The sequence below is a fragment of the Sceloporus occidentalis genome, unplaced genomic scaffold (genome assembly GCF_023333645.1).
Source record: "Sceloporus occidentalis isolate IW3139 unplaced genomic scaffold, rSceOcc1.0.p SCAF_64, whole genome shotgun sequence".
In the NCBI taxonomy this organism is placed as follows: Eukaryota; Metazoa; Chordata; class Lepidosauria; order Squamata; family Phrynosomatidae; genus Sceloporus; species Sceloporus occidentalis.
In genome coordinates this window covers 634,248-659,340 of record NW_028317044.1, presented here as the reverse complement: position 1 = coordinate 659,340, position 25,093 = coordinate 634,248, and the positions used below count along the sequence as shown (strand labels likewise).

Sequence of the window (25,093 nt, the reverse complement as noted above, 5' to 3'; positions counted from 1 at the left end):
TGGATCTGTCCCAGATGCCATTGGGACGCCTTGCCGGGAGAAGGATGGTTTGCTCTGGAGGCTTCGGTTGCGGCTGGGCGTTCCCAGAAAACCTTCAAAGGATTATTATTATTATCATTATTAATCTATTTATTTGTATCCTCCCTTCCTTTTGGTACAAGGACTCATTTGTGAATATGGAATATTGCCGTCTTTGCCATCCCGATGCCCTGTTTTTGCTCCATCGCAACAGGGAGCGATGGGCCTGGACTACATGTCCCATGACTCCCAAGCAAGCAGCCATCCCTGATGGCGGTTGCAGGCCTTGCTGATCTGGCCATGGCACCAGTGGGTGATGGGACTTGTAGTCCAATGCATCCCTAGTCAACTGTTCTATCTAATCCTCCCAGTCCTTTGTTTCCAGCAGCTGGTGGTTTGGAGAGATAGCCTTCATCTGTAGCCCTAATCGCAAGGGGGGCTCGTCTCGGGACCCATCCCTTTATGGATTTGTCTAATCCCCTTCCTCCCCTTTTTAATCCTCCCAAGCCATTGTGACGGCAAATTCTGTAAATTAATTATGGCAAAGGAACAGACCCTTTGGGCCGAGGCAATGCCATCTCATGCGCTCAAAGAGAGCTCTCTCTGGTCTCCGGCTGATAAAAAGGTCCAGGTCTGCCTTCATTGGGAAGATGTAGATCTTCAGGGGTTTCCATTGGGGTTTCCTGATTCCACATCTATAAATGGCTACGGCTGCATCCACACTGCAGAAACAATCCAGTTTGACACCGCTTTAATTGCATTGGCTCAACACTATGTAATTCTAGGAATTGTAGTTTGTTGTGGCACCAGATTTCGTTCTTTCTTTCTTTCTTTCTTTCTTTCTTTCTTTCTTCTATTCATCTAATATCTATCAGCCTATCAACCTAATCTGTCTATGTATCTAATTTGACTGTCTGTTTTGGTCTATCATCCCTCTTGCTCTCATCTCATTTGTCTAATCTGTCTATGCATCTAATTTGTCTGACTGTAGGTCTATTTACATTTCATATATGGTTTTCCTTCCTTCCTTCCTTCCTTCTAATCATGTAATCTATTTGGTCTGTATCATCTACCTACCTTATCTATCTATCTATCTATCTATCTATCTATCTAATCTATCCATCCACTTTCCTTCCTTCCTTCCTTCCTTCCTTCCTTCCTTCCTTCCTTCCTTCCTTCCTTCCTTCCTTCTATTCATAGAATCTATTTGGTCTGTATCATCTACTTACCTACCTACCCTATCATCTATCTATCTATCTATCTATCTATCTATCTATCTATCTATCTAATCTATCCATCCACTTTCCTTCCTTCCTTCTTTCCTTCCTTCTATTCATAGAATCTATTTGGTCTGTATCATCTACCTACCTACCTACCTGCCCTATCTATCTATCTATCTATCTATCTATCTATCTATCTATCTATCTGTCCACCCACTTTCTTTTCTTTCTCCTTCCTTCTATTCATATAATTAATCCATGTGATTAATTGGATCATCTTATCTATCTGTATCCATCCATCTAGCTGATCTAGCTGATCTTCCTTTTCTTTCTTCTATGCATCTAATTAATCTAATCTAATCTAATTAGATTAACTGGATCATTTTATCTCTCTGTCTATCTGATCTGTCTATGTGCCTAATCCTATTTATCTATCTATCTATGCTAGACCATCATATTGGTTTCATAACACATTAACTGTCATGGCTCCGTCCCGTAGAGACCTATGATGGCCCTGCTGGGTAGGGGACTCTGTAGTACCAAAAAGTTACTTTTCCAAGCTCTGTTTGTGACTCCTGAGTGTTGCCCACCATTCTTGCCATAGGTCATAGTAACTTAAACACTCAACAATCGCTAAAGTAAACCCAACCAATGGATGCCCCCTTTTTGATGGCCGTGTGAGGGATAGAGAAAATGAGGACCAGGGCTTTGCAGTTGGATCAACCCACCCATCCTCCTCCTCCTGGGTTTTGCATCCCATCCATTCAGGTGTGCCTTTTTGTGGGTCCCCTGAGCAGGATTTGAACCCATCCCATCCCTTCCCGGCCTGTTTTATCTGTCTAAGGCTCCCTGAATCCCAACCCCACAAGGGCCTTGTTCCTAACAGGTAGCATAGGGGTACTTTTTAAAAGGCATCCGCAGTAAGTGTCCTCATAAAGCCTATGGAGAAAAAGTCCCTGATTTAAGCCTCTTCATAAAAGCGGGGGAATCGTCCTTGGTTACTTCTGGGCGATTAGGATGGCGCTGGCGTATAAAAAGGCACATGAAACTTTTTAAAGGCACATAACTTACCTTTTTCCCCCTGCGGCAGGCGTTTGGTAAAGGAAGGGACAGTATGGAGCACATTGCGGTAAGATGTCTCTTCTCCATCTGTCTTTCCTTCCAGAGTCGTAGCCCAGCACTCAAACCACTGTGCCACACTGGCTCTCATTTTGCAACTAGATAGATAGATAGATAGATAGATAGATTGCAAAAAGTGATAACCTATGTTTTAAAATTTGTGGCAAAGCAAACAGAAGGCATTGCAGGGCAAGCAATGCAAGAGCCCCGCTTTCTGGAGGGAAAGAGATGGCATTTACGAAGCAGTTTGGCAGCAGCAGGCCATGCCACGCGGCCTCCGCTTGCCAAAGGCTCGGCTGGCGTTTTTTGATGGGCTTCGGCTCAGAGGGCTCCTCAGAAGACTAGATTAATACCTCAGGCTGCATTGACAAGGGGATTATCGCTCCAATCTGATTCCTGGGGATTGCCAGGGAATGATCCGGCGGTGTCCCCCCCCAAAGTCTGGGAGATGCATTAGGAAGGCAGATGTTTCTTTCCAGATGTGGGTGAGGATTTTCGGGGCACGCGCGTCGTTCCTCGAGTGCGGCGGGAGGGAGGCCCGCGTTGTGTCTGGAAGACTCAAAACACAGCTTGGAAATGAGACTTCTCCATCAGTAGGATAGTGGTGAACCCAATATGGATTGTTTCTGGTTGTTGTTGTTGTTGTTGTGAGCCTTTGAGTCATTTCTGATTTATGGCAACCCTATGGGGCTTTCTTGGCAAGTGTCTTCAGAGGGGGGTTGCCATTGCTTTCCCCTGAGGCTGAGAGAGAGTGACCTGCCCAAGGTGACTTTGTACAGTGACTTTCCCAATGGGTTTATGTAGCCAAGACTAGATTCAGACTGGTCTCCAGAGTCCTAATCCAAACACGCAAACCATGCTGGCTCTCAATGTGGATTATAGTCCATCTGTCGGGGATGCTTTGAGTGAGAGTTCCTGCATGGCAGGGGGTTGGACTGATGGCCCTTGGGATCTCTTCCAACTCTACAACTCTGTGATTCTCACTTTATAGACCTCCTTTCAGACCCTCTGACCACCAAAAAAGGTCCAGTCCCTTGGATACAACCTGTATGACACCAACAATAATTTCGTATCCACTTCTCCTTATAGTTCGAGGTGGAGAACAACAACAGATTAAAGTTCAGTACGTTAAATATAATACAAGAAAGACATCTGTTGCTGTTGAGGCTGTACATTGCATCCTTAATACCCCTAAGGAACGGCGTGTAAGTGTATTGTATTGTAGGTATTGTATGTTACGGTTCCATCCAGGAAAAGCTTCCTGATGGTAAAAGCTATTTTGGGTCGGATGGACTCCCTTGGAGGGTGGCAGACCTTCCCTTCATCTGAGAACTTGGATGCCTACCTTGACCTCGCAAGGGTGTTGTATCTCTAGCATTGGCAAAGGTGGAACTATAAGGTCCAGCATTGTAATTCGTATGAAATTACAAGAGACTGGATTGCCTTGGAGGATGGTGGATGCAACTTCTTTGGAGGCCATTAAACAGAGGTTGGATCACAGAGTTGGGAGGCACCCCAAGGGTCACCTAGTCCAACCCACCAGGTGCCTTTGCTGTAGAACCTGTTGGGTTGGACTAGGTGACCCTTGGGGTGCCTCCCAACTCTGTGATAGTCCCTGGATTTAATCACGACTCGTTTTTCTTCGTCTGTACCTGTTGTCATTTCCCACCTGGGACCCCAAACTCCATTTCCGAACACCGAAACAAACCTCCATCCCCTCCGATCGGTCTTTGCTTTCCACCTGACCTGCCGCGATCCCCACCGACAGACTTCATTTCCTTCGGCACTTACAGACATGGAAGAGGTCAGGCTGGGGCTGCGGCTAGAAATCTCTCCGCCAGAGCCTGAAAACTCCCTCGGAGGGACCGCAGGCTGGCCCTGGTGCTATTCGGAAGCAAGGAAGCAAGAAAGGGCCCCCGTCTCTGGGATTTGGGGATGTGACAACATCACGCATGGCTGTCTGTGAGAGTAGAACGAAGCCACGTTGGAAAAGCAACACAAAGAACAGGGCAAAGGTCCTCTCCTGGTATAACAAGCAGTGGGCTATGGTTTCTTCAGAAGATATTGTGAAAGGATTTCCCAAGCTGCATGCCAATCCCCATTGCATTGCAAAGCTTCCTTGTGGCAGGAAAGGAATGGAGAGTCATAGAAAAAGCATAGAATGGTACAACCCCCCTCACTCCTCCCTTGCAAGATGTGGAAAGGATGATTTTGCAAAGCTTGCAAGGAGAGAAAGGGGAATGGCAATCTAAAAGCAGCATCGCAAGCGTGAACTCTTAAGACAAGGCCTGCGAGACGCGCTTGCCGTTGAAGCGGGGGTTTGGGTTCTCCCGCCTGGCGCTGCTGTCGCAAGGCTAGTAGCCATGTTAGCATTCTGACCACGTAGTCCCGAGGCTGCCATCGCTCAGACAGCCAAGGGCTGGAGAGGGCTGCTTGAAAGGCATCTGGCACGCCATGGTGGACGATGGCGATGTTGCCAGGCAGGCTGGTGTTGGGGAAGACAGGCGGCTGGAGTGGGCGAGGGAGGCTTGGAGAGGCCCACTGTCCAAAGGCAGGCACAGACTCAGGGAGGCCTAGCATTGGAAGGGACCCCCCAAGAGAACTAAAGCACCCCCAAGAGATGCCACCCAGCCTAGGTTTATCGTTGGGTGCCTCCAAGTCATTCCCAACTTATGGCGACCCTATCTTGGCAATGATTCTTCAGAAAGGGTTTGCTATTGCCACCCGCTGAGGCTGAGAGTGTGTGACTCACCCAGTGTGGTTCATAGCCAAGCTAGGCGCCGAACCCAGTTTGTAGGTTGCAACATGGCAACGTTTGGCCTTGCTTCGCACTCCTTGCGCCCTCCGTGTGGCTGGGCGCAGGAAGATTAGAGGGTTTTCTATCTGGATTAGCCGGGTGAATTGTGTCTCTCTGTCTTTGGTCAATGCACCCTCCTCCTCTTCGCTCCTCTTCCTTCCTCTGGCCAGCTGCCCTCTTTCGGGCGAGAGATTACGGGTGCGTTTTAAAGGCATTTCCCTCTTAAACTGTCCCTCTGGTGCCGTGCGATCCAGATTGCGCCAAACTAATCCCGGTCAGACTACTAATTCTCGCCGTTCCTTTTGTCTGGTTTGTTGGAGGAAAAGGGGGAACCTCTCTGCAAACTGCAAGGTCAGGAATTGCCCGGGAATTACATTTGCAAGACTCCTTATCTCTCTTGGTTCCTCTCCCCCCCCCTCCTCCTATCCTAGATGGCTGGGATTTAGGTTAAACTGCTGCTTCCAAATTAGGGGGGAAACCCGTCGCCCAAACAGATGTTGAGCCCACTTGGCAGTAGGTTAAGAGGGTTTCAGTGCCGGGTGGGATTCGGCAGAGCTTAGCCCCGTTTGATGAAAACTCGGTTTCGAGGAACCAGGGTGCCTCTGAGCATGTGTGGAAAAGAATCGTGGGACCACATTGCACCTTTCAGAGCAAGTTGCTAACAGGAATGGGTGCAAAGGACAATTGCATCTCAAACCACAAAACAGGGATACTTTTATGAGGCCAACCACAATGCAAATATATCTATATCTATATATACATGCCGCAAGCTTTTGAAGCTCCACTGATCCAAAATCCTCATGGCAGGGATACCTTTATTGGACCAAGGACAAAATACATGTTGCAGACTTTCAAAGCTCTGCTGGCTTCTTCATCAGGCGTCATTGCGTGGCCCATCCCATCAATGCAGGGTGAGGACTGATGGGAGTTGTAGTCCAAGAGCACCTGGAGGGGATGACACTGGAATCCTATTTGCAACCTGAACAAGCATGGCTCCTGAGCGCTTCTGCGAAGTCAGCATTTAAGGCCATTCCAGCAAATGGCTGCCCTGGGAGAGGCCATAAATCGGGAGCATTAATTAGAAGCCTCTGCACGTCTTCCTTCTTCGGTGTTTGCGGGAACCCCAAGAGCATCTTTGGGAGCTTTCTGCTCGTCTGTCATTATTACCAACCTTTTCCTCTTCCCTCTACTCCTAAACGCAGCTGCAAATGAGAGGCCTGCATTTCCTAAGAAAGGAGACGGAGGACCTCTGGCCCATGGGCGAGATCCAGGCCAGACATGGCCTCTGGGTTATCTAGAACCCACAAACAAAGGGTAGAGATAAGAAGCACAGTCAGGTATGGAAAAGAACTGAGCTCTGAGTTCTTTCTTGGTGGTACGGAGTTAGAAGCTAGCATGCTGTAATGGTTTGAGCATTGGACTAGGACTCTGGAGGCCAGGGTTCAAGTCTCCACTCAGCCATGGATATCTGTTGCAAGTCTCACTCTCTCAGCCCAGAAGACCCTCTGATTGTCTTAGGGGTTGCCATAAGTTGGAGATGGCTTGAAGGCACACAACAGAACAAGGTAGAAGATGGTAGGAAAATATGCCAGCGGTGGATGGATTCATCCAAGTCGCCCTGAGTTTGCAAGATGGGAGCAAGGGACTTGGTGACCAGAGCTGATGGCAAACAACAACAACAACTACAAGGAGTGTTTGTGTGTGCATTCAACTGTTGTGGCCTCCCGCTTGGACCGGCTGGTAGCAAGAAAGAACAGGAGGGGGACTGTGGTTTGCTTGGGAGCGTGACGCATTTTGCTGTTTTAATTGGATTTGAGATGAAATTTCAGGAGATACGTTATCTCTGGCGCTTAATCTATTGTTCCCCACCATGTGCTTTCAAGTCAGGGCAAGCTACAGTTCCAAATTAATGGATAAATGAATATGCAAATCAGCATGGTTTCCCTTTCATTTCCCACAGCTGTGGGCCTTCTCTCTCCGCTGTTGCGTTCCGCATGGTTGCGTCAAATGTGTAAAGGTGGATCAGGGCACAGGTCCTCCTCTGGCGCAGAGGGTCAGTCTTCTCCCGGACAAAGTCCGAAGTGCCGGAGTCATGGGGAAACGTATAGATGAAGTTGCCCAAGTCCCCATTTGAGCTTTGACTGCCCTGCAGCATCATGTCAGAGTCTTATTTTCTTACATGCGCAAAAAGAAAACTGAGTCATTACAACACATAGGTGTCGGTTGTGCTATGGTTGTCAGTGAAGTGATCAACGCGTCGTGCCCTGATGAGCAATGAGCACCGATGTGCATTGGGGCACACATCTGGACACTGGTTAGGAAATGCCAGGGTACATCTGAAGTGCCCAATGTGCATCAGTAGTTCCCAGTGAGCATCAGAGGTATCCAGTGTACACCCAAAGCACCCAATGAGTACCAGAAGTCCACAAGGAGCATCAGAAGACCCTGATTCACATCAGAAGTGCCCAGTGAGCATTGTGCATCCAGTGTGCACCAGAAGTGTCCAGTGTGCATCGAAAGTGCCAGTGAGCATCAGAAGACCTTTATTCACATCAGAACAGCCCATTGCACATCTGAAGTGCCCACTGCTTGTCCAAAGGCCCCTGTGCGCATTATAGGTCCCTAATAAGCCTCAGGAATGTCCAAAGAGCCTTATTCACATCAGATGTGCCCAGTCAGCATCAGAAGTGTCCAATGAGTCCCAGAAGGGTCCAGTGCAAATCCAAAGTGCCCAATAAGCATTGTAAGTGCCCAAGGAGCACCAGAAGAGCCTTAGTTGCCTCAGAAGTGCCAGTGAGTATCAGAAGAGCTTCATTCACATCAGAAGCGCCCAGTGAGTACCAGAAGTCCCCAATGTGCATCAGACGTCCCCCGATACGCCTCTTCTCAATTCACTAAGAGGGTTTCATTGCACTTTTTGCGACTTAGCAAGGTATTACTAAAGTTGTGCACCCTTGACCAGATTCGGCATCCCGTCCATGTTTCCCATGGTCCTGGAAGTAAGCCCCATCCCTGGCGAGGGTGAAAACCACGGCAGGGTTTTTTGCTCCAGAGGAAAAAAGAAATCCAAGGTGGTTTCCTTGGAGATGGTTACTCAACCTAAAAGTGCTCAGGGACTTTTGAGGAGTGTTAAAAGAATGCAGATCAGCAATAATTCTGAGGCGGAGAGAAGGGGAATTTGCGCCGTTCACACATCTCTTGCCTGGAAAAAAACCATGTCAATTGTTTTCCCTGAAATAGCAAACCTGAGCTGCCTTTGGAAGCTTCTGTTTAGCAAGAACATCTGGTGGGATTTCAGGGGGGAAATAATGTAGAATATGATGAATGATTAATTCCAGAGGCCTAGATACTTGCTCATGGGAAGAGCTACACTTGCGTCGAGGCCTTTCGCCGCAATTGGTCTACTCTAGTTGAGTCCTATGTTTCTGCGCAGTCCAAATTCTGGATATTAACAGACCTGTCCAAGATTGAGGCACGGCTGAATAAGCTCCCCGACAGTCATGGGATGGCGCTTCAGTCCGTTCCTTCCATGGGACGAGCGCATGAAAAGTTAATGAATGCCAAAGAGTACATTTAAAAAAACCAACAACCCCAAAACCTGATTATCTTGCAAGTTTGCTGCCTTGTAAGTTTTGAAGGGCTCTCTCCTGGGGGCTTGTCTGGACGGAGACCAAAAGGACGGGAAGGAATGAGGATCTCAACTTTATAGGAACGAAACCATGTGCATTAAGAACAATAATGGCCATGGAGGATCGACATACCTCCCTGACTGAGTCTACTCCAGGTGAGTCAGTGGGGCCCTGAATCTGCTCCAGGTTTTGACTAGCATTGAAGGAGTTCTCCAAGGGGTGGACCCTTGCAAATTCTGGATGCATTCATTGCCCCATTGACATGGGATTGCACCTCTGAAATGCAATGTTGGTTCCTTTTGCTGTGATCGTCCCTTCTTCATCTGTTCTCTCCTGCTATTTCTGGTGAACAATATTCTATGCACCAGAGAGAAAGGAAATCCAAAGCAGGTTGGCCAAGATGGAGTTGGCAGGGGAGGAGAAGCTCTTTCACGCTCCACCAAGCCCAGCTTGAGGATGGAAAGAGGCTGAGGAACAGGGCCAAAGCGGCACCTGCATCCCAGCCTCCCAAACACAGTCACGGCGAGGCAGAAGAACCAGGGCAAAGTCTCAGAGGAAGGTCTGCCATGGAGTCGGCTGGCACCCCCTTTTCCATTTCCAGGGAAGAAGGACCCTTACCATGCTCAGAGGGATCTGGGAATGAAAAGTAAAGGCTCTTGGACTCCAAAACCGATGTAGGTGTATTTAGGTTTCAAACTGTGGGAAATGCTGCATTACTTTCAGTGGCGGCCAGTGGACTCTGACCCATTTCCAGGTTTCGACACAGGCTTTGGAGGACCTCTGAAAGGTGTTGGGTTGCATTTCTAAGCAGATTTGGTACCTTGGAAATCTGGTACGGTTGGCCTCTGCGTGATGGGATTATCGATGCATGGTCCAGGGAAGGGTTGCAAATGGCATTGGTTGCAATCCTGTAAAAAGCCAGTGTGGCGGAGTGGTTTGAGTGTTGGACGATGACTCTGCAGATGTGGGTTCGAATCCCTGCTTGGCTGTGGAAATCTACTAAGTGACCTTGGGCAATTCAGGGGAAGGTGATGGCAAACCTCTCCTGAGCAAACCATGCCTATGATGCATTCGCCTTAGCATTGCCATAAATCAGGAACAACGTGAAGGCTCATAACAACAACAACAACATTGGTTGGCTTAATGCTGCCATTGATTCAATTGCTCCAGGGAAGTGCGTCAGTTGTGATCCTTTAAAGCAGTGACTCCCAACCTTTTGTTTTCCAGATGTTTCGGACTTCCAACTCCCCAAATTCCCAAATGCTTATCTTATTGGCTGTGACTTGTGGGAGCTGAAGTCCAAACCATTTGGAGGAGCAAAGGTTGAGAACGCACTGCTTTAAAGCGAGCCAGAATGGATATGTTGCCCAGCTGACATGGTGAGAGCGCAGACATGCGAGAGCGACCAGAAGGACCGGGCGTTTATTTGCTCTGCGTTTGTGTGAGAGGAAATGATGAAGAAAGATAAAAAGAGAAGGAGGAGAAGAAGAATAAGTGTGGGGTGGAACTGTTGGGATTTTATGCCAGGGTGTTGGCACCAGCCAAGATTCATGCGTGCAAAAGGAAGGGAGGGAAGGGGACTTGAAAAAGCCTCGCCGTGATGGATGGACCCTGGCCTGCGCATGGAGTGGAGCATCTGATTATCACACCACTTTGCCTCTGTCACGGAGGTTTCCCACACACCGCCATTAGCCTGGCGCGTAATGGGCTTATCGCTCAACCTTAAACACTCAGCTGCTGCAACTCCATCCATCCATGCAGATGCGAGGGCAGCCGAGCAATGTGCAAAGGAGGAGAAGAAGAGGACTCTCTGCCATTTATTCCTTTTCAGCCCCAAATTGGCTTGCAGGCTCTGCTTGGCTGCTTCGGAGCTGGTGCAGAGATGCAAGGCGAGGAGTGGAAGCAGGAGAGGGTCCATTGGACGCCTCTCTCTCTCTCTCTCTCTTCCCTCCTTCTCTCCATCTTCCACGACCCTGAAGAGGAGGCCTCTGCCTCTTGCTGGCATATTAACCCCGGGGGGAATTCTAATGATTGGGTTAATCGCATGGAAAGCCGAGCCGGGAACCCGGCAAGAGCCTGTTTTCCTTCACCGCAGGGTGGAGGAGTGCAAAGGCTCCTTAATCCAGCAGTGTGTGAATGGCAAGGTCCCTAAATATGGGTGCAGCAGAGATAAATAATTCATCGCATCCAGGCAAAGGCGGCTGTCTTAAGGAAAGGATGAATAAAGCTGGGGATGGGTGGCTGCAGTGGCCTCCATGTCAGGAGGGCAGCGAATCCGCTCCAGTTTTAACCCAGGCTTTATAGGATTCCATGCCCTAAAATGGTGCCAAACTGGATTATTTCTGTGTTGTTGTTGCTGTGTGCTTAATATATCCAGATCCTGGAAGGAATAAAAGGAAGAATAAAAGGCCCAGAGGTTCTCACCCGGTCTTTGCTGGGGCCATATATCAGCGATATGGATTTCAAGCGTATTCAGAATGGTTCCCGAAGAATCCCCGGCCTCTTGCCGCGAAATAAACAGGTAGCGTCAAGGGCTGCGTTCCTTTTGAAGCTTTTAATTGAATTACTCAGGTGGCTCCCGGGAATCATGAAACGTTCACTCGCTGCAGGGTATTTAAGGGGGTTTGATGGAAGACTGGCGCCTTCGCTCCGTGGCTGCTGTGGCAAGGTGTGCATGCGTTCATGCATTTGGCGAAACTCGAACACTTAGCCAAGTAGGGTCACTGCCCAAGGCTATGGGTCAGAAAGCAAGGAGAGCTTTCCATGGTTGCCATCCAGTTAAGAGACTCATACCAGCTTCAGGAGTCAGCATTCTCAGTGGACACATTTTGCTGATAGCGGCGGAGGTGGAGTTGCACAGTCTTCCTTTTCACTTTGTCTTTGCAAGCTGCGATTGCACATTGTTCAATACACACTCTGTGTTGCAGTTTCACGATGTGCATTGTGCATGTCACTTGAGCATCCTCTATCATGCAGTGTGGTTGTACATCATAAATGGATGTACTGCAGTAGCAAATAACACATTGTGTGGCGGCTGGGCATTATATATTGCGTATTGTAGTTGCAAATCATGTATATTGTGTACTGCAGTTGTGAGTTGTATATTGTTCATTATGATTGCACCTTGTATGTTGTGCATTGAATGCTGGTACTTGCATATTGTAGATTGTGCTGATCAGTTGTGCACTGGGCCTTGCAGTTGCAGATATTGTGCATCGCAGTTGCGCCTCTTACGTTGTGCATTGAGGTTCCACATCCTATATCATGCCTTGCACTTGAGCATCCCATATTGTACCTTGCAGTGGCGCATTGCACAATATTGCAGTTTTGCATGGGAGTTGCATTGTGCTGGCCTAGCGTATTTCAACATGGAGGCCTTTGTGCCACCGTGAGCGGATGTTAAATTGCAGCTAGTCTGTGTCTCTCTGTTTGGCGTTTGGGCCACTTGGGACCATCCATCACAACTGCTGAAGGTGCTGCCGAAGTCCTGGATTTCTTTTAGCATAGAATGGAGCATTTGGGATAAGGGTTTCTTTGCAGGTTGGATTAAAACATGGAGCATGTTGACTCTCCTGACTGAGGTGGAAACCACCAGGTTGTCCCCATTTGCTGATACTGTATTTGGTAGCCCACCAGAAGGCCTGTGTTTTCACATTCGGAGGTGCAAGGCAATCTCCGATTAGGAGGTCAGGGAAGGGGCAAGCCATGGATGCCTTCCTGGCCGTGGGGCATGGCATCGCGCTGTCGATGGCATCTGGAGAGTCAGAGAGCATGGATGGCGGGGATTCAAAAGCCGTGAACGACACAGAGACAGAGCATGCAGCAAAGTGCAAGTCCATTTGGGAAGTGGCATCAACGGATAGATTCTGCTGCAAATGATGGAAGTCTGCTCTCCTGGAGATTGGAAGAAGACAGACATATTTTTAAAAGTGGGGTTCCTACCACTCTAAAAGGTTGGAAAGCCTAATGTCTTGGCAGTAAGAGTGGTAAGCTATAGAATGAGGATGGTGCTTTGGGACCTGTGGGATGTGTGGCATATTGTGCATTGCATTTCTACAGTCTAGGAAGAGTCTAGTGACTTGTGTAAGAAAGCCAGCATGGTGCAGTGGTTTGAGCATTGGAATAGATTGCCACAAAAGGTGGTTGACTTTCTGTCCTTAGAGGCCTTTAAAACAGAGTTTGGATGGCCATTTATTTCTATCGCAGGAGGTTATAGATGACCCTTAGGGGTACCTTCCAAACCTATAATTTGGCAATGAGACTCGCCCTCCATTAATTCAGTTGCTTTTCTTCAAACCTCACCTGCTCAGGGCTTCCCTCGAATCTTGCGACAGAAGTTTGTACAGATGTCACAACATAACGTGTGTGTTTGTGTGTGTGAGTGCCTGTAATTGTGTAACGAGAAGGGTTTTCTTGGCTTTGTATTTTATGGCGACCCCATGAATTTCATAGGGTTTTCTTAGGCAAGGGATACTGAGATGTGGTTTTGCCAGTCCCTTCCTCTGAAATACAGCCTAAGGCACCACCAAGGAATACTGAGGGCTGTGGGCTATCTTTCCGAGGAAGGAACTGGCCAAACCCTGAGGATCCCTCTTAAATGCGTAGGGACTCTCCATAGGTCAACAGGCAACTTGGAGGCGCATACTTTCATGTATATCAACTGAATATGGAGCAGCAATGGATCTGCAGCTCTTGGTTCCAAATCGGTCACTGCAAAAAAAAGCCTGCCATTAAGCTCTTTAAGCTTTCAGATAATAAATGCTGGTCTTTTTTGTCTCCTACCCTTTTTGCTTTTTGCCCATCGCACTCCAAGGACTTTCCTGCCATTGCATTAAGCTTTCTGGCTGCAGAAACCTCTCCACCTTTGCTCTAACCACTGCGCCACACTGACCATAATAACAAAGCAAAACAGAGCAGGTGCCCCAAAACGCATCTCCGTTTGTGTCCCGTAACGATATTGCTCACTCCCTTTGGCCAGTATTTCCCATCCTGGGGCCTGGGAGGCCTTTCTGGTGCAACCGCAGAGCATTGCAACCGCCCTTTGCCGAAAACACTGATCTCAACGGCTGCGGCGGCAGCAGCGGCGGCATTAGCACCCGGCTCACGTCGCAGCCGACTCCTGTGCCGGACAATAGGGCTGTCAGTCTGTAGGAAGCGGAAAAGTGCATTTACAAGCGGAGTTGCAAATACCCCCTTTGTCTCCAGTGTGTTACAGGTTTAGCTTGTCAGGAGAGTTAATGCAATGTGCCGCGAGGGGGGGAAAACCCTCTTTTCTCATCGCAGGAAGGAGACTGGCATTCCTTCCCCCTTCTTCCCATGCTGTCATAAAATCCAAAAGGTATAGCAGGCACAGGGTTCGGGGAGGTACTGGGGTCATGTTTGGGCCAGTTGTGTGAGCCAAACAGTTTAGTACCCGGGGCAGAAAGTGGTTTCCATTTTGTTGGGGCGGTGGATCCGGGTTGGGTTTTAGCATGTGCCCGAAAGAGCTGGTGGTTCTCATGTTAGCAAAGGCTGCAAACCCAATCCAGGTGGCAATAAAGGAGCTGTATGTGGTGGCTGAAGTCTACCTTCTTGGATAGCTTCCACACCATTAAAGCAATCCCAAACCAGGAGTGGATTCACTGCTCCACTGACATGGGACCCACCAACTACTGCTACTCTAGACTTTGTCATTGGGATTTTTTTTGTCATCGTCGCATGCTTTCAGGTTGTTTCCGAATATAGGACCCTATCATGGCATTTTCTTGGCAAGTTTTGTTTGGAGGAGGTTGGGCATTGCCAACCTCTGAGGCTGAGAGAGCATGACTCGCCCAAAGTTCACACAGTGGGTTTCATGGCCAGGATTTGAACCCTGCTCTCCAGAGTGATAGTCCAGTGCTCAAACCACTATGCCACCCTGGCGCTCAGAGGTGCTCAATCTGTTACATAAAATCCTAGACTCATAGAGTTGGAAGGGACCCCTAATAGTCATCCAGTACAACCCTCTTCTGCCATCGAAACACTCTTGACCGATGGCCATCCAGCCGCTGTTTAAAATGTCTAAGAAGAACACATGTTTCCAAAAGTATTAATGCTGGGTACGATTGCAAGAGACGGGCTTTAACCCCCAGCGTAGCGCCAATATCCGCACACAGAGATACGTCACGCCAGCATATCGAGATGTACAAATCCCTTCCAATTTCACAATTACTTTTATCCCAAGAACTCTTTATTTCCCAGCCTTCTGACCCTCCCGCTCTCCAGTCCACCAGCACCGAAGGCGATTTGTTATTTGTAAAAGGAAGGCCATCAAAAGAAGAACGGAAAAACATATTGCAGCCATTTGGAGACGCGCCTTTTACCGACGCCACGTTCTCTCCTCTTTCAATTTGCAACAAGCGTGGCTTTTTACAATAAAGCTTCATCTCCCAGTCTTCGGTGTCGACGCATAGCTACGATGGCCTTGACTGGAAGAGTACTTTTCCATAAGCGAAGGGAATAAGAAGTGTTTGAGAAAGACACACACACACACACACACAGATTGCTTTCCTTATTTTCTGGACATACTTGACCACAAAATTGGTGTCTGAGAGTGATGGAGACCAGGAGAAACCCAGATTCGACAATGCGCAGTTGGCATGAGGAACTCCCAGCTCCAAGATGAAGGCCTTTGGCGAAGAAGACTTCGATGGTTGCGTCCACACTGGAGAAATAACCCAGTTTGACACCACTTTAACTGCCATGGTTCCATACTGTGAGAATCTGGGAATGGTAGTTTGTTGTCCAGAGGTCTCTGACAGAAAAGGCTCACAAGACTGTGAATCTTTGGCACTTGAAGTGGTGCCAAAGTGGATTATTTCTGCAGTGCAGATGCAGCCCATTTGCAGGCTGCATTATTCCCTGGACAATGCAAATGCGTGCATCTTTTACGGGACTGTTCTACTATATATATATATATATATATATATATATATATATATATATTATATGCAAAAGCAATAGGAAAGGCCTTTTGTATCCCAGCCCAGCTTCTTGGCTTTGGATGCTGTCCTCAGACAAGGCCTGATCTCCCTCAGATTTGTCTTCCGTTCTTAGACAAATCAGTAGCCGCTTGACCAACTGATTCCCTGCCAGTTTTGGAACACATGTAAGACCTCCACATGCAAAGGCAGTATACCTCCGGAAAGCAAGCGATTGGAGGGCTACTCTTTTGACGTCCAGATTTGTGGCCTATCCACAGCTCTCTCTTGGAAGCCAGAGAGGAGACTGGATGCATCTCAAATACTCGGGGGCTTCTGTTGATATCCCTATTTTCAGCGGCTGCTTTCCAAACCGCAAAATCCGCTTCCGCATCAAAGCCACAAAACTCACACATGTTCTACAAAAAGAAGAAGAAGGAGGAAAGGCATGTGGTTTCTTTTGGAGAAATCAGCCTTGGGCGTCGTAAGGGGGGAAAACATGGAGCGTGGCTTTGACAATCTCTCCCTTGGCTCCGGCTTCAGACGCGATTGCAGATTTCTCCGACTGCAAAAGCATTTCTTTCCCAGGCAACTTGGGTTCTTCGGCATCTCTATCTGTCCATCTTGCCCTATACATTCTTTGGGGTGAGTTAGCATCCCCATTTTATCGCCTCACTTGCTTTGCTGGAGTGGCCCAAGGCTATTTTTCTGGCCCTTGACCTCTCCAGTGTCTGTTCTTCATCCTCTGCCCAAAGGCCAAGCTGGGATTCGAACTCTGATCTTGGAGTATTAGTCCAACATTGAAATGGTCACACCAAGTGGCTTGCGATATGTGTTATCCAACCAAACACTGCAACTCCCATCAGCTGAACTGCCAAGCTTCTCTCGCATTTGTTGCTGTGTGCCTTCAATTCGTTTTGCAAGCCTTTTTGAGCAATGATATGATAAGATGAATAATAGTAATACTTGTGGGTTTTTTTGAAATCCAGAATTGGGATTTCTTGGCGCGGAGCATACTTGGCAGTCCAAGCGGCTGCTGGAGGATCCTGGGAACAGAAAATGTTATGTATTCATGGCCTTTGTTTATGGCCTCTGAAGCCACCGGGGCCCCGGAGGCAATGCAGAAAGGCACTAGAGCAAGAACTCAATGGAAACGATAATGGTTATGATTATAATTATAATAATAATAATAATTAGAAACAAAGTATTTATTGATTTTGTATGCCTTCCAGTTGTTTCTGACTTATGGCAACCCTACGGAGAACCAAGTTGTATCTTTCCACTCCGAATCCTTTTTTTCCATCCCATTTGAGACTCTTGCATCCAGCAAAATTCCTTGCCATTTCAGTCTTGACACCATTCCCTATTGCAGCCACTCTCTTTCTATATGTACATATTGTATATGTGAGATATAATATATATGAGTTTGTACACTCATACAGAAGGCCCCTCCATTTGACACCAAGAGCAGCTGACTGAAGGATGCAATCTGCATGCAATTAAGAAGGTTAATGAAGGTGGTTGCTCATTAATAATAACTCTTCCTCAGAGGTCGGGAGATCTTGCGGAGGCCAGCCAGCCATGCTTTACAATTTCCAGTGGTTGTTGTCGAACTCTATTCCTGGGTGTTGATTTCTGTGCAGCAGTACCCTCTAGTGGTTGGGGAGAGTTGTCGTTGTCGTCATCATTGTGTGCCTTCAAGTTGTTTCCGACTTATGCTGACCCCAAGGCAAGCCTGTCACAGGGCTTTCTGATCCTGAGAGCGTGTGTTTAAAATTACCTTCTGGCTGTGTATTATAAAGTGAAACAAATGAGTGTTCTGTTTAAACCTGGGTTCTGTCGCCGAGATATCTCACTATGTGCGTGTTGTGGGCCTTCAAGGCATTTCGGACTTACGGTGACCCTATGGCCAATGGTTCCCAAACTTTGGGCTTCCAGGTGTTTTAGACTTCAAAATGTCCAAAGAAAAGTCTAATGTCCACATATTTCTTTCTAACGTCCATGTATGCCTTTCTTTTCTTTTCCAGCTCAGGCCAAGGGAGTTCCCACCAGCTCCGAACCCCCTGAGACCTCCCAGCCTCCCGCAGCCGCCGTCCTTCCGGTGAGCTACCGCCTTTCCAACACCCGCCTGGCCTTCTTCCTCCGGGAGACACGGCAATCTCCGCGCAGCAACGCCAGTGCTGGCCTCACGCGGTCGGAGCCCTTTGTCGTGTTCCAGACCAAGGAGCTCCCGGTCCTCAACATCTCCTTGGGTCCGTTTGCCTCCGGCCAGGCCTTACCCAAGGAGCTCTTGCAGCCCTCCAGCACCCTGGAGGTGCCTGACCGCCTGACGGTGAACTGGAAAGTGCGGGCCTTTATTGTCCGGACGCGGGTGCCAGCCAACCAGCCCACGGCCCAGGTGCTCTTCTACGTGGCCGGGCGCGACTGGGACGACTTTGACGCCACGGAGCAGCTGCCTTGCGTGCGGCTCCATGCCTTCCGCGATGCCCGTGAGCTTCGGGCCTCTTGCCGCCTACGGAGCAGCCTGGCATCCTGCTTGGCACAAGCGGAGCTCCCCCTGGCCTGGTTTGGGCCGTCCACTGTTCCTTTGGGGCGAAGGAAAGGACCAGAAGGGATGGAGCCGGCTGGGGATATCCAACTGGTGGAACTCTATTATACCCTCCATGCACCGGATGGGATGGGTGACTGTGGGAGCGAGCTGATGGGGCGAAGGGGGGGCTCTGGGGCACGGACCGAGGGCCCCACGCAGCACCCGCTCCTCAGAATTGGCAGCCTGAGGCTGGTCCAGCCGCCCCCAGCTCAGCCCTTCCAGGAGCAGCGCCTGGATGATAACCTCTTCGTCCGCCTGCCGGAGAGACCCCTCAAACCAGGCGAGGTGCTCAGCGTCATCCTTTACTTAATGGGCAACTCCACCGTGGAGCAGTTCACCCTCAGGTAAGCAGAGCCTGACGGACGTCCCCATGGTGGTTGGGTCCATGGGGCCGTGAGGTTTTCATCTAAACTGTGGGTGCATCTACACTGAAGATATAATGCACTTTAAGTGCTGCATCTCCATCCTACAGAACCCTTTCCAGGTGTGGTTGCCTTGGCTCAGCCTTGGAAGTAGTGTTTCATACGGAGGCACAATGCACCTGTAAGGTACTGGACTTTGGCTGATCGCAGGTAGCTGGAAGTGCAGAAAGTGAAACTATGGATAACGGTGTAGCAAACCCCACAAAAACACATTGCAATGATATCTTGATGGGGCTGGTCAAAAGGGACAGAATCCACTAGGCAAGCTTTTTGGAGGTGTGGAGGTTAAAAGTAATTGTAGGGAATGATGGAGGTTGATTCTTCTTGAGATGCGAAAGTTGAGTTTAAGGTTGTGGGAAGGAGGCTTGGTGTGGTTAAAGGCCACAAGGCATTTGGGGGCACAAAAACACAAAGAACCTCTTCCTTCATTGTTGGAGACAAAGGAGCCTCGATGTGTGGTGTTTGTGGGTTTTTCCTCGGGTTTTGCTGTAGAACAAAATCACACTAGTGCAGGCCCTGCAAGAAAGGGTTGGGGGTCATGTTGTCCAAGGCGACGTTTGACCCATGGTCCAGACTTTCCCCACCTTTGAGATGCTGTGAGTTCTGGTCAGGCTTGCATAAAATGATCTGGGGCTCTGCATGGCCTCCGTCTGCAGCCCTCGCATCCCCAGTCACAGACCTTGGGAAGGTGAAGGGACATGACCCAAGGGCATGCCATGGGTGGGAGATGCCCTGCGGGTCCTTGAGAAATGGGTGTTGCTCTCCTCTCTCTTTTGCTGCTCGGCAGGGTGAAGGCCAAGAAAGGGGTGAACCTGCTCATGACCAGACCCAGGCACCCAAAATGGCTGGTGAATTCGGAGCTCCAGACGGGGAGCAAGCACTCCACGTCCAGCGTCGACGTGGCCTGGATCGGCGGTGGGCAGACCAGGTGAGTCCCTTCTTGGTGACTGGGATGTCGGACTAAGTTTCACTCTATAAGAAGAGGGATTTGGGGCATTGTCAGAGTCAAGGTGGTGCCTTGGTTTGAGTGTTGGGCTATGACTGTGGAGACCACTGAGCCACAAATGAGAAGGACTGAACCACCTCTCTGGTCATGCAGAATGCAACTATAGTGGTAGAACTGAAATGGACCCCAAGGGCCCTCCACCAGTCCATTAAATTCACAGCTAAATCACCCTTGAGAGGTGGCCATTCTTTTCCAATTGCAACACCTTCCAGGAGAGTCCCTTCCACCATCCGACAGCTCTGCCCAATATTTAACTAGAGTCTCCTCCTTTGTAAGTGGAATCCATACATTTGTGTCCTTTCCTCTGGAGCTGCAGAAAACAAGCTCACTCCATCTCCCACATGATGGCAACCCTTCAAATATGTCAAGATGGCAGCGTTGTTTTCCATCTCCATCTTCTCTTTCCCCGGCTCATCGTCGCGCTCTCAACTATCCCTTAGAGCTCTTGGTTTCGGGAGACTTTGCCATCTTGGTTACCTTCCAAAAGATCCCTGCCAACTTGTCAATACAGGTTGTGTCTTCCTTATCCAGAATCCTTACCTCCTGGGTTTGCATATGAGGTGTATACGGAACATAAATGCATTTTGCATTTAGACCTGGGTCCCATATCTCATGATGTAGATGTAAATATTCCAAAATCCAATAGACTTCTGGTCCCAAGCGTTTCGGATCAGGGAGATTCGACTCGTATCCTTCTGAAACTGTGCTGCCAAGACTCCGAGTGAGGGCTGGCCAAAGCCAAACGATTTGGGATGGTTACTCAGATACTGGCCATCGCTTCCCCACATACTCCTTTCCCCAGAAACACCCTCCCTTCCTTGCTTTCAGAAACCTTGGAGGTGGAGAGCTGAAAATGCCACAAGAAGCTAAAAGCGTTTGATGTCCAAATCCACCCCGCTGGGTTTTGGGGGCTGGAGGTGGAGGATCTGAAGGGAAGAAGGCCGTAATACTTGATCGGTCGGTTTTCTTTAAAGGTGAAGGTAATCGCTTTAAATTCACCGCCCGCCTCTAACCTTTCAAGGCTGAATTTAATCTCCAGCCCCAGAGCCAGCTCATTTCCACCTCCGATTCCTGGCCAGCTCCTTCATCTCCTTATAGCTCCAAATGTATACGGCACATCAATTGCAGAGTCTCTGTTTGCAGCAGAAACCCCAGCCGGCTTGACCCCAATTGTCAGGAATGCTGGGAGCTGAAGTCCAACACCACCAAGAGGACCTAAGTCTGGAAAACCTACATCTAGTCCAACCTTCTGCCACGTAGGAATACACAACTACAGCATTCGTGGAAGATGCCCATCCAACCTCTGTTTGAAGATGGAGAGTCCGCCACTTTCTAAAGGAGTCTATTTCACTGTCGGAAAGCTCTTACAGCAAAGAAATTGTTGCTGAGGTTTGGGTGGAATCTCTTCTTTTGTAACTTGAATCCATTGGTCTCTGGAGCAGCAGAAAGCAAGACCTTTCCGTCTTCTGCATGACTTCAAAATGGCTAGTCCAACTCCTGGCCATGCAGGAATCCCCTCCCTCAGCACATTCATACAAATTGGCTTGAAAAGAGCTTTAGTTTAGTTGGAAGAACTTTGATTCTGTATTTCTGCATGACTAGGGCTTGGACTAGGTGGCCTTTGTGGTCCTTCCTAACTCTATAAGGAAAGCCATTCTGAGGCAATGGGCACCATCACTTATCCCATGGCACCATATTTTAGGCTATAATCTTGTACCCGCTTTAAAGGCGGCATGGTGTTGTGGTTTGAGTGTTGGACCATGACTCTGGAGACCAGGGTTTGAATCCTCAGCCTCAGAGGAAGGCAGCTTGGAGCTTCTCACAACCACCATGCTTTCGCGCAAAGCCCAGGGCCCTGCGACGTAAGAGCTTGCAAGAACTCAGATGCCGGCTTCCCTGCATTTGAATCCAAAGCACGCTGCCAGTCCTCATGGCGGCTCCAAGGGCGGACATGAAAAGAAGCCGGTCGGCCAGAGGCTCCCTTTGAAAGACGTCTATTTTTCAAAGACTCCTGCTCACTCCTTTAAATCGGATTAAGAAAAGCCAGACAGGACCAACCCCGCAGGACACAAAGATTATCTCTGCAACGCCGCAGGCCCTAGTTTCCTTGCGCTCCCTTACCTGTGTCAGCCTTGAACTTCAGATCTGTCGCAGCATTTGAGGGTCCGGATTCAGATCCTGGTGGCTTTTTGGAGAAAGGTTTTGGCAGCCCCTTCGGTGCCGGTGGTGGTCTGTCGGGTCTCCCGCCCGCTTGCCAGCTTGCTCCTCGGTTTCTCTTGGCGCCGGAGAAATCTCTGCCAAACATCTGGGCTCATTCCTCCTTGAGCAACTCGGTACAAAACATGCCTGGCTACAAAGGCTTATCAGCAGCTCGGCAGGAGGAGGAAGAGCCTTGCGACAAGGAAGGGAGGCCTTTGATCCGTGCCTTCCCTGAATTTCAGAGAAGGCGTTGAGCCTCCCATTGGCTCAAACTGAGTCTCATCTGCATTGAAGCACAGAATTATAGAAGTTTTAGGAGGCGACGGGGCTGTCATATTGTAAAAATAAAGACTATTTCCTTCAAATGAAAAACAGGGAGAAGTACTCTGATATAAGGAATCAGGCATTTTCTCCATTGACATCACATTCTGTAGTCTAGTCCACCATCTTCTCTTCTAACATTTCTTGTCCTCCAGTTTGGGGCAATTTCAATTCTTGTAAGTGCAAGAAATAGTCCCATTAATTGTTGGTGTTTCTGGTGCCTTTGGTGCATCAGTCGCATCCTACACAAGCGCATGCTGCAACCTCTTTCTCTCAAAGGCATTACAAGATCCCTTTGCAGACTGATCTACCAGACTAACATGGCGTTTAATTTGGGCTTATGGTCAACCTCTCCATTGAGATGCAACTGTCTTCCTTTTCTGCCCTTTGCAGGGATGAGGAGTCCCCCTACGAGGTCATGCAGCTGGACTTCGAAATGGAGAACTTCACCAGCCAGTCGGTGACGCGGAGAATCATGTGGCACGTGGATTACCGGGGCCGCAGTCCGCCGCCTGACCTGGAGAAGGCCGTGACCGAGCTGACCGTCATCCAGAGGGACATCCGGGCCATTCTGCCCCTGGCTATGGTGAGTCGGGGCTAGTGGGACACCACTAAGTCCAAAACATTATTAGGAGAGCCAAAGGTTGAGAACCACTGAACTATACCTTCAAGTCTCCTGCAGACATTTGGGGACTCCATGAGTTTCTCAGGGCTTTCTTAGGGAAGCAAAACTCAGAGGTGGATTTGCCAGCTCCCTCCTCTGAAATAGGAATACATCGCCTACCATTCCTTGTCAGTCTCCCATCCAAGTTCTGATCAGTGTTGTCCCTGCTTAGTGTCCAAGCTCAGACAGGATCAGGTGCCTTTAGGACTTGCGGATGTATGTGCATTCAAGCCAGCTTTATGGCTAGTTTTTTTCCTCTGAAAGGTAGCCTAAAAGCACCTGGTTTTCTGTGGCGGCCTCCCCTCCAAATACTATCCAGGGCTGACCCTGATTATTATTATTGTTGTTGTTGTTGTTGTTTCATAATAAGGTGAGACAGATCTGGTGCCTTTAGGGTATTTAGGAGGTATCAAGGGGGCATTTTTGCTGCCTCCTTGGACCCTTTTGGGCCCTGTGGATTCCCTGCAGAATTGGGATAATGGATGGAAAAGAGGTGGGACCCCGAATGCAGAAGGAAACAATTGATCAGTTAATGTTCAGGAGATGTAAATAAATAAAAATTGATTTGTAAATGAAGCGGTTCATTAACCTGTTACGGCACACAGCTGAAGCAGTTAAATCACTTGGCCTGGATTTTGAAGGATTGATTTTTGGACCCGTTTTGGAGATTGCGTTTAGTACCTTCAGCGGGTCCTTTAGAATCCAGACTTAAATCTGGAGTGGGTTCAGTCTCCTATCAGACACCATGCATAAACCTTGAAGGTTTATTCCTATTCAGCCCGATACTGCATAGGACATGGTGCTATAACATGCGTAGGTGAAGCAACGTGGCACATGCGAAGGGCTCTACCGCGGCCTCTTTTCTCCTCCCAAGGACACAGAGATCATCAATACGGCCATCTTGACCGGGCGGACGGTGGCCATCCCTGTGAAGGTCATTGCGATCGAGATGACGGGGGCCATCTTGGATGTTTCCGGAGCCGTGAAGTGCAAGTCTAGCAATGAGGATATCATCAAGGCGAGTGAGGCAAGAGGGGAAGGGTGGCAAAAGTGTCGGACAAAGGCAGAAGCTGAGAAGGGAATGGTTTTCTTTGCAGGACATGCTATTTTCTGTGCAAAAAAGCTATGGGGTTATTTTGAACCGCGCACAGCCTTTGAAAACTGCGAAGTGTTTGTGCAATGACTTTCTTGCCATGAAAAGCAAAACGGTGAAATTACTTGTTCTTGTGGCTTGTGAGGATTGAAAAAGTATGTAGGTTTACATCCCTCTTTTGGACTATAGTGCCCAGAATCCTTCAGAGGACAGCATAGGAGTTATATCTGGGACTTGGGAAGTTCTTTCTTGAAGTATAACTTGTTGTCCAGAGATGTTCACCTGGTGCTTTTGGAGCAAGGATGGTGACCCTGGAAATCTCCAGATGGTTTTGCACTAACCATCCCGTAATTCTTGACCATTGCCATCGTTGTGGCTGATGGATGTTAGAATCCACTAGCAATTGGAGGGTCACATGTTTACCCACCACAACTTTGGAAGCTGACATGCAAGCCGCAGTGATGATGGACTGTTTGCTACATCCTTGCATTGAGCAAAAGAAGGAGACTCCATTGCACTCTATTGAGGGAGTGTGTTCTACTGTCAGGATGTTCCTCCTAATGTTGAGCCAGTTTCTCCACATCCTTTTTAAATTGTGGTGCCCAGAACTGGACACAATATTCCAGGTGGGGCCTGACCAAAGCAGAATAGAGTGGCACTATTACTTCCCTTGATCCCTGCTCACCTGTCTCACCCAAGATCGGAGGGGAAGGACAGTTGCTCCTTGTTGTGTGGGTGGAATACCAGTAACTTACCAAAGCCTAGCCCCTTTATACCTTCTGTCCCCCATTATCTCTCTTCTCCTCCATCCTAATGGCTGAGTTCTGCCGATGCTGCAGCCAAGAGGGTAGAGATGTTGGCAGGCGTTGCTGCTTTACCTGGAGAGATGGGAGGGAGGGCGCTGGGGCTGCTGTCAGGGCTATAAACTCGGCCCATCCATCAGGCCACCCGCTATCTGTTCCTGTAAATAATTCAGCATTAAGGGAGAGCGCCGTTGGCGGCATCCTGGGCAGGCTGTCTCCCTCGCTTCCTGGGGTTTAGACAACCGAGAGGGGCATAAACAACAGGAGTAGCTCT

The 25,093-nt window shown here is 48.8% G+C and overlaps 1 protein-coding gene across 1 annotated transcript in view; it reads left to right on the top strand.

The window, feature by feature from the left end:
• TMEM132E (transmembrane protein 132E) overlaps positions 1–25,093 on the top strand; it is a 58,070-nt gene that overhangs the window by 26,334 nt on the left and 6,643 nt on the right. The window contains exons 2-5 of the mRNA XM_089493280.1: positions 17,749–18,655; positions 19,521–19,661; positions 22,653–22,845; positions 23,798–23,941. Of these exons, the coding sequence (XP_089349406.1) occupies positions 17,749–18,655; positions 19,521–19,661; positions 22,653–22,845; positions 23,798–23,941 (1,385 nt within the window). The remainder of the gene's footprint in view (positions 1–17,748; positions 18,656–19,520; positions 19,662–22,652; positions 22,846–23,797; positions 23,942–25,093) is intronic.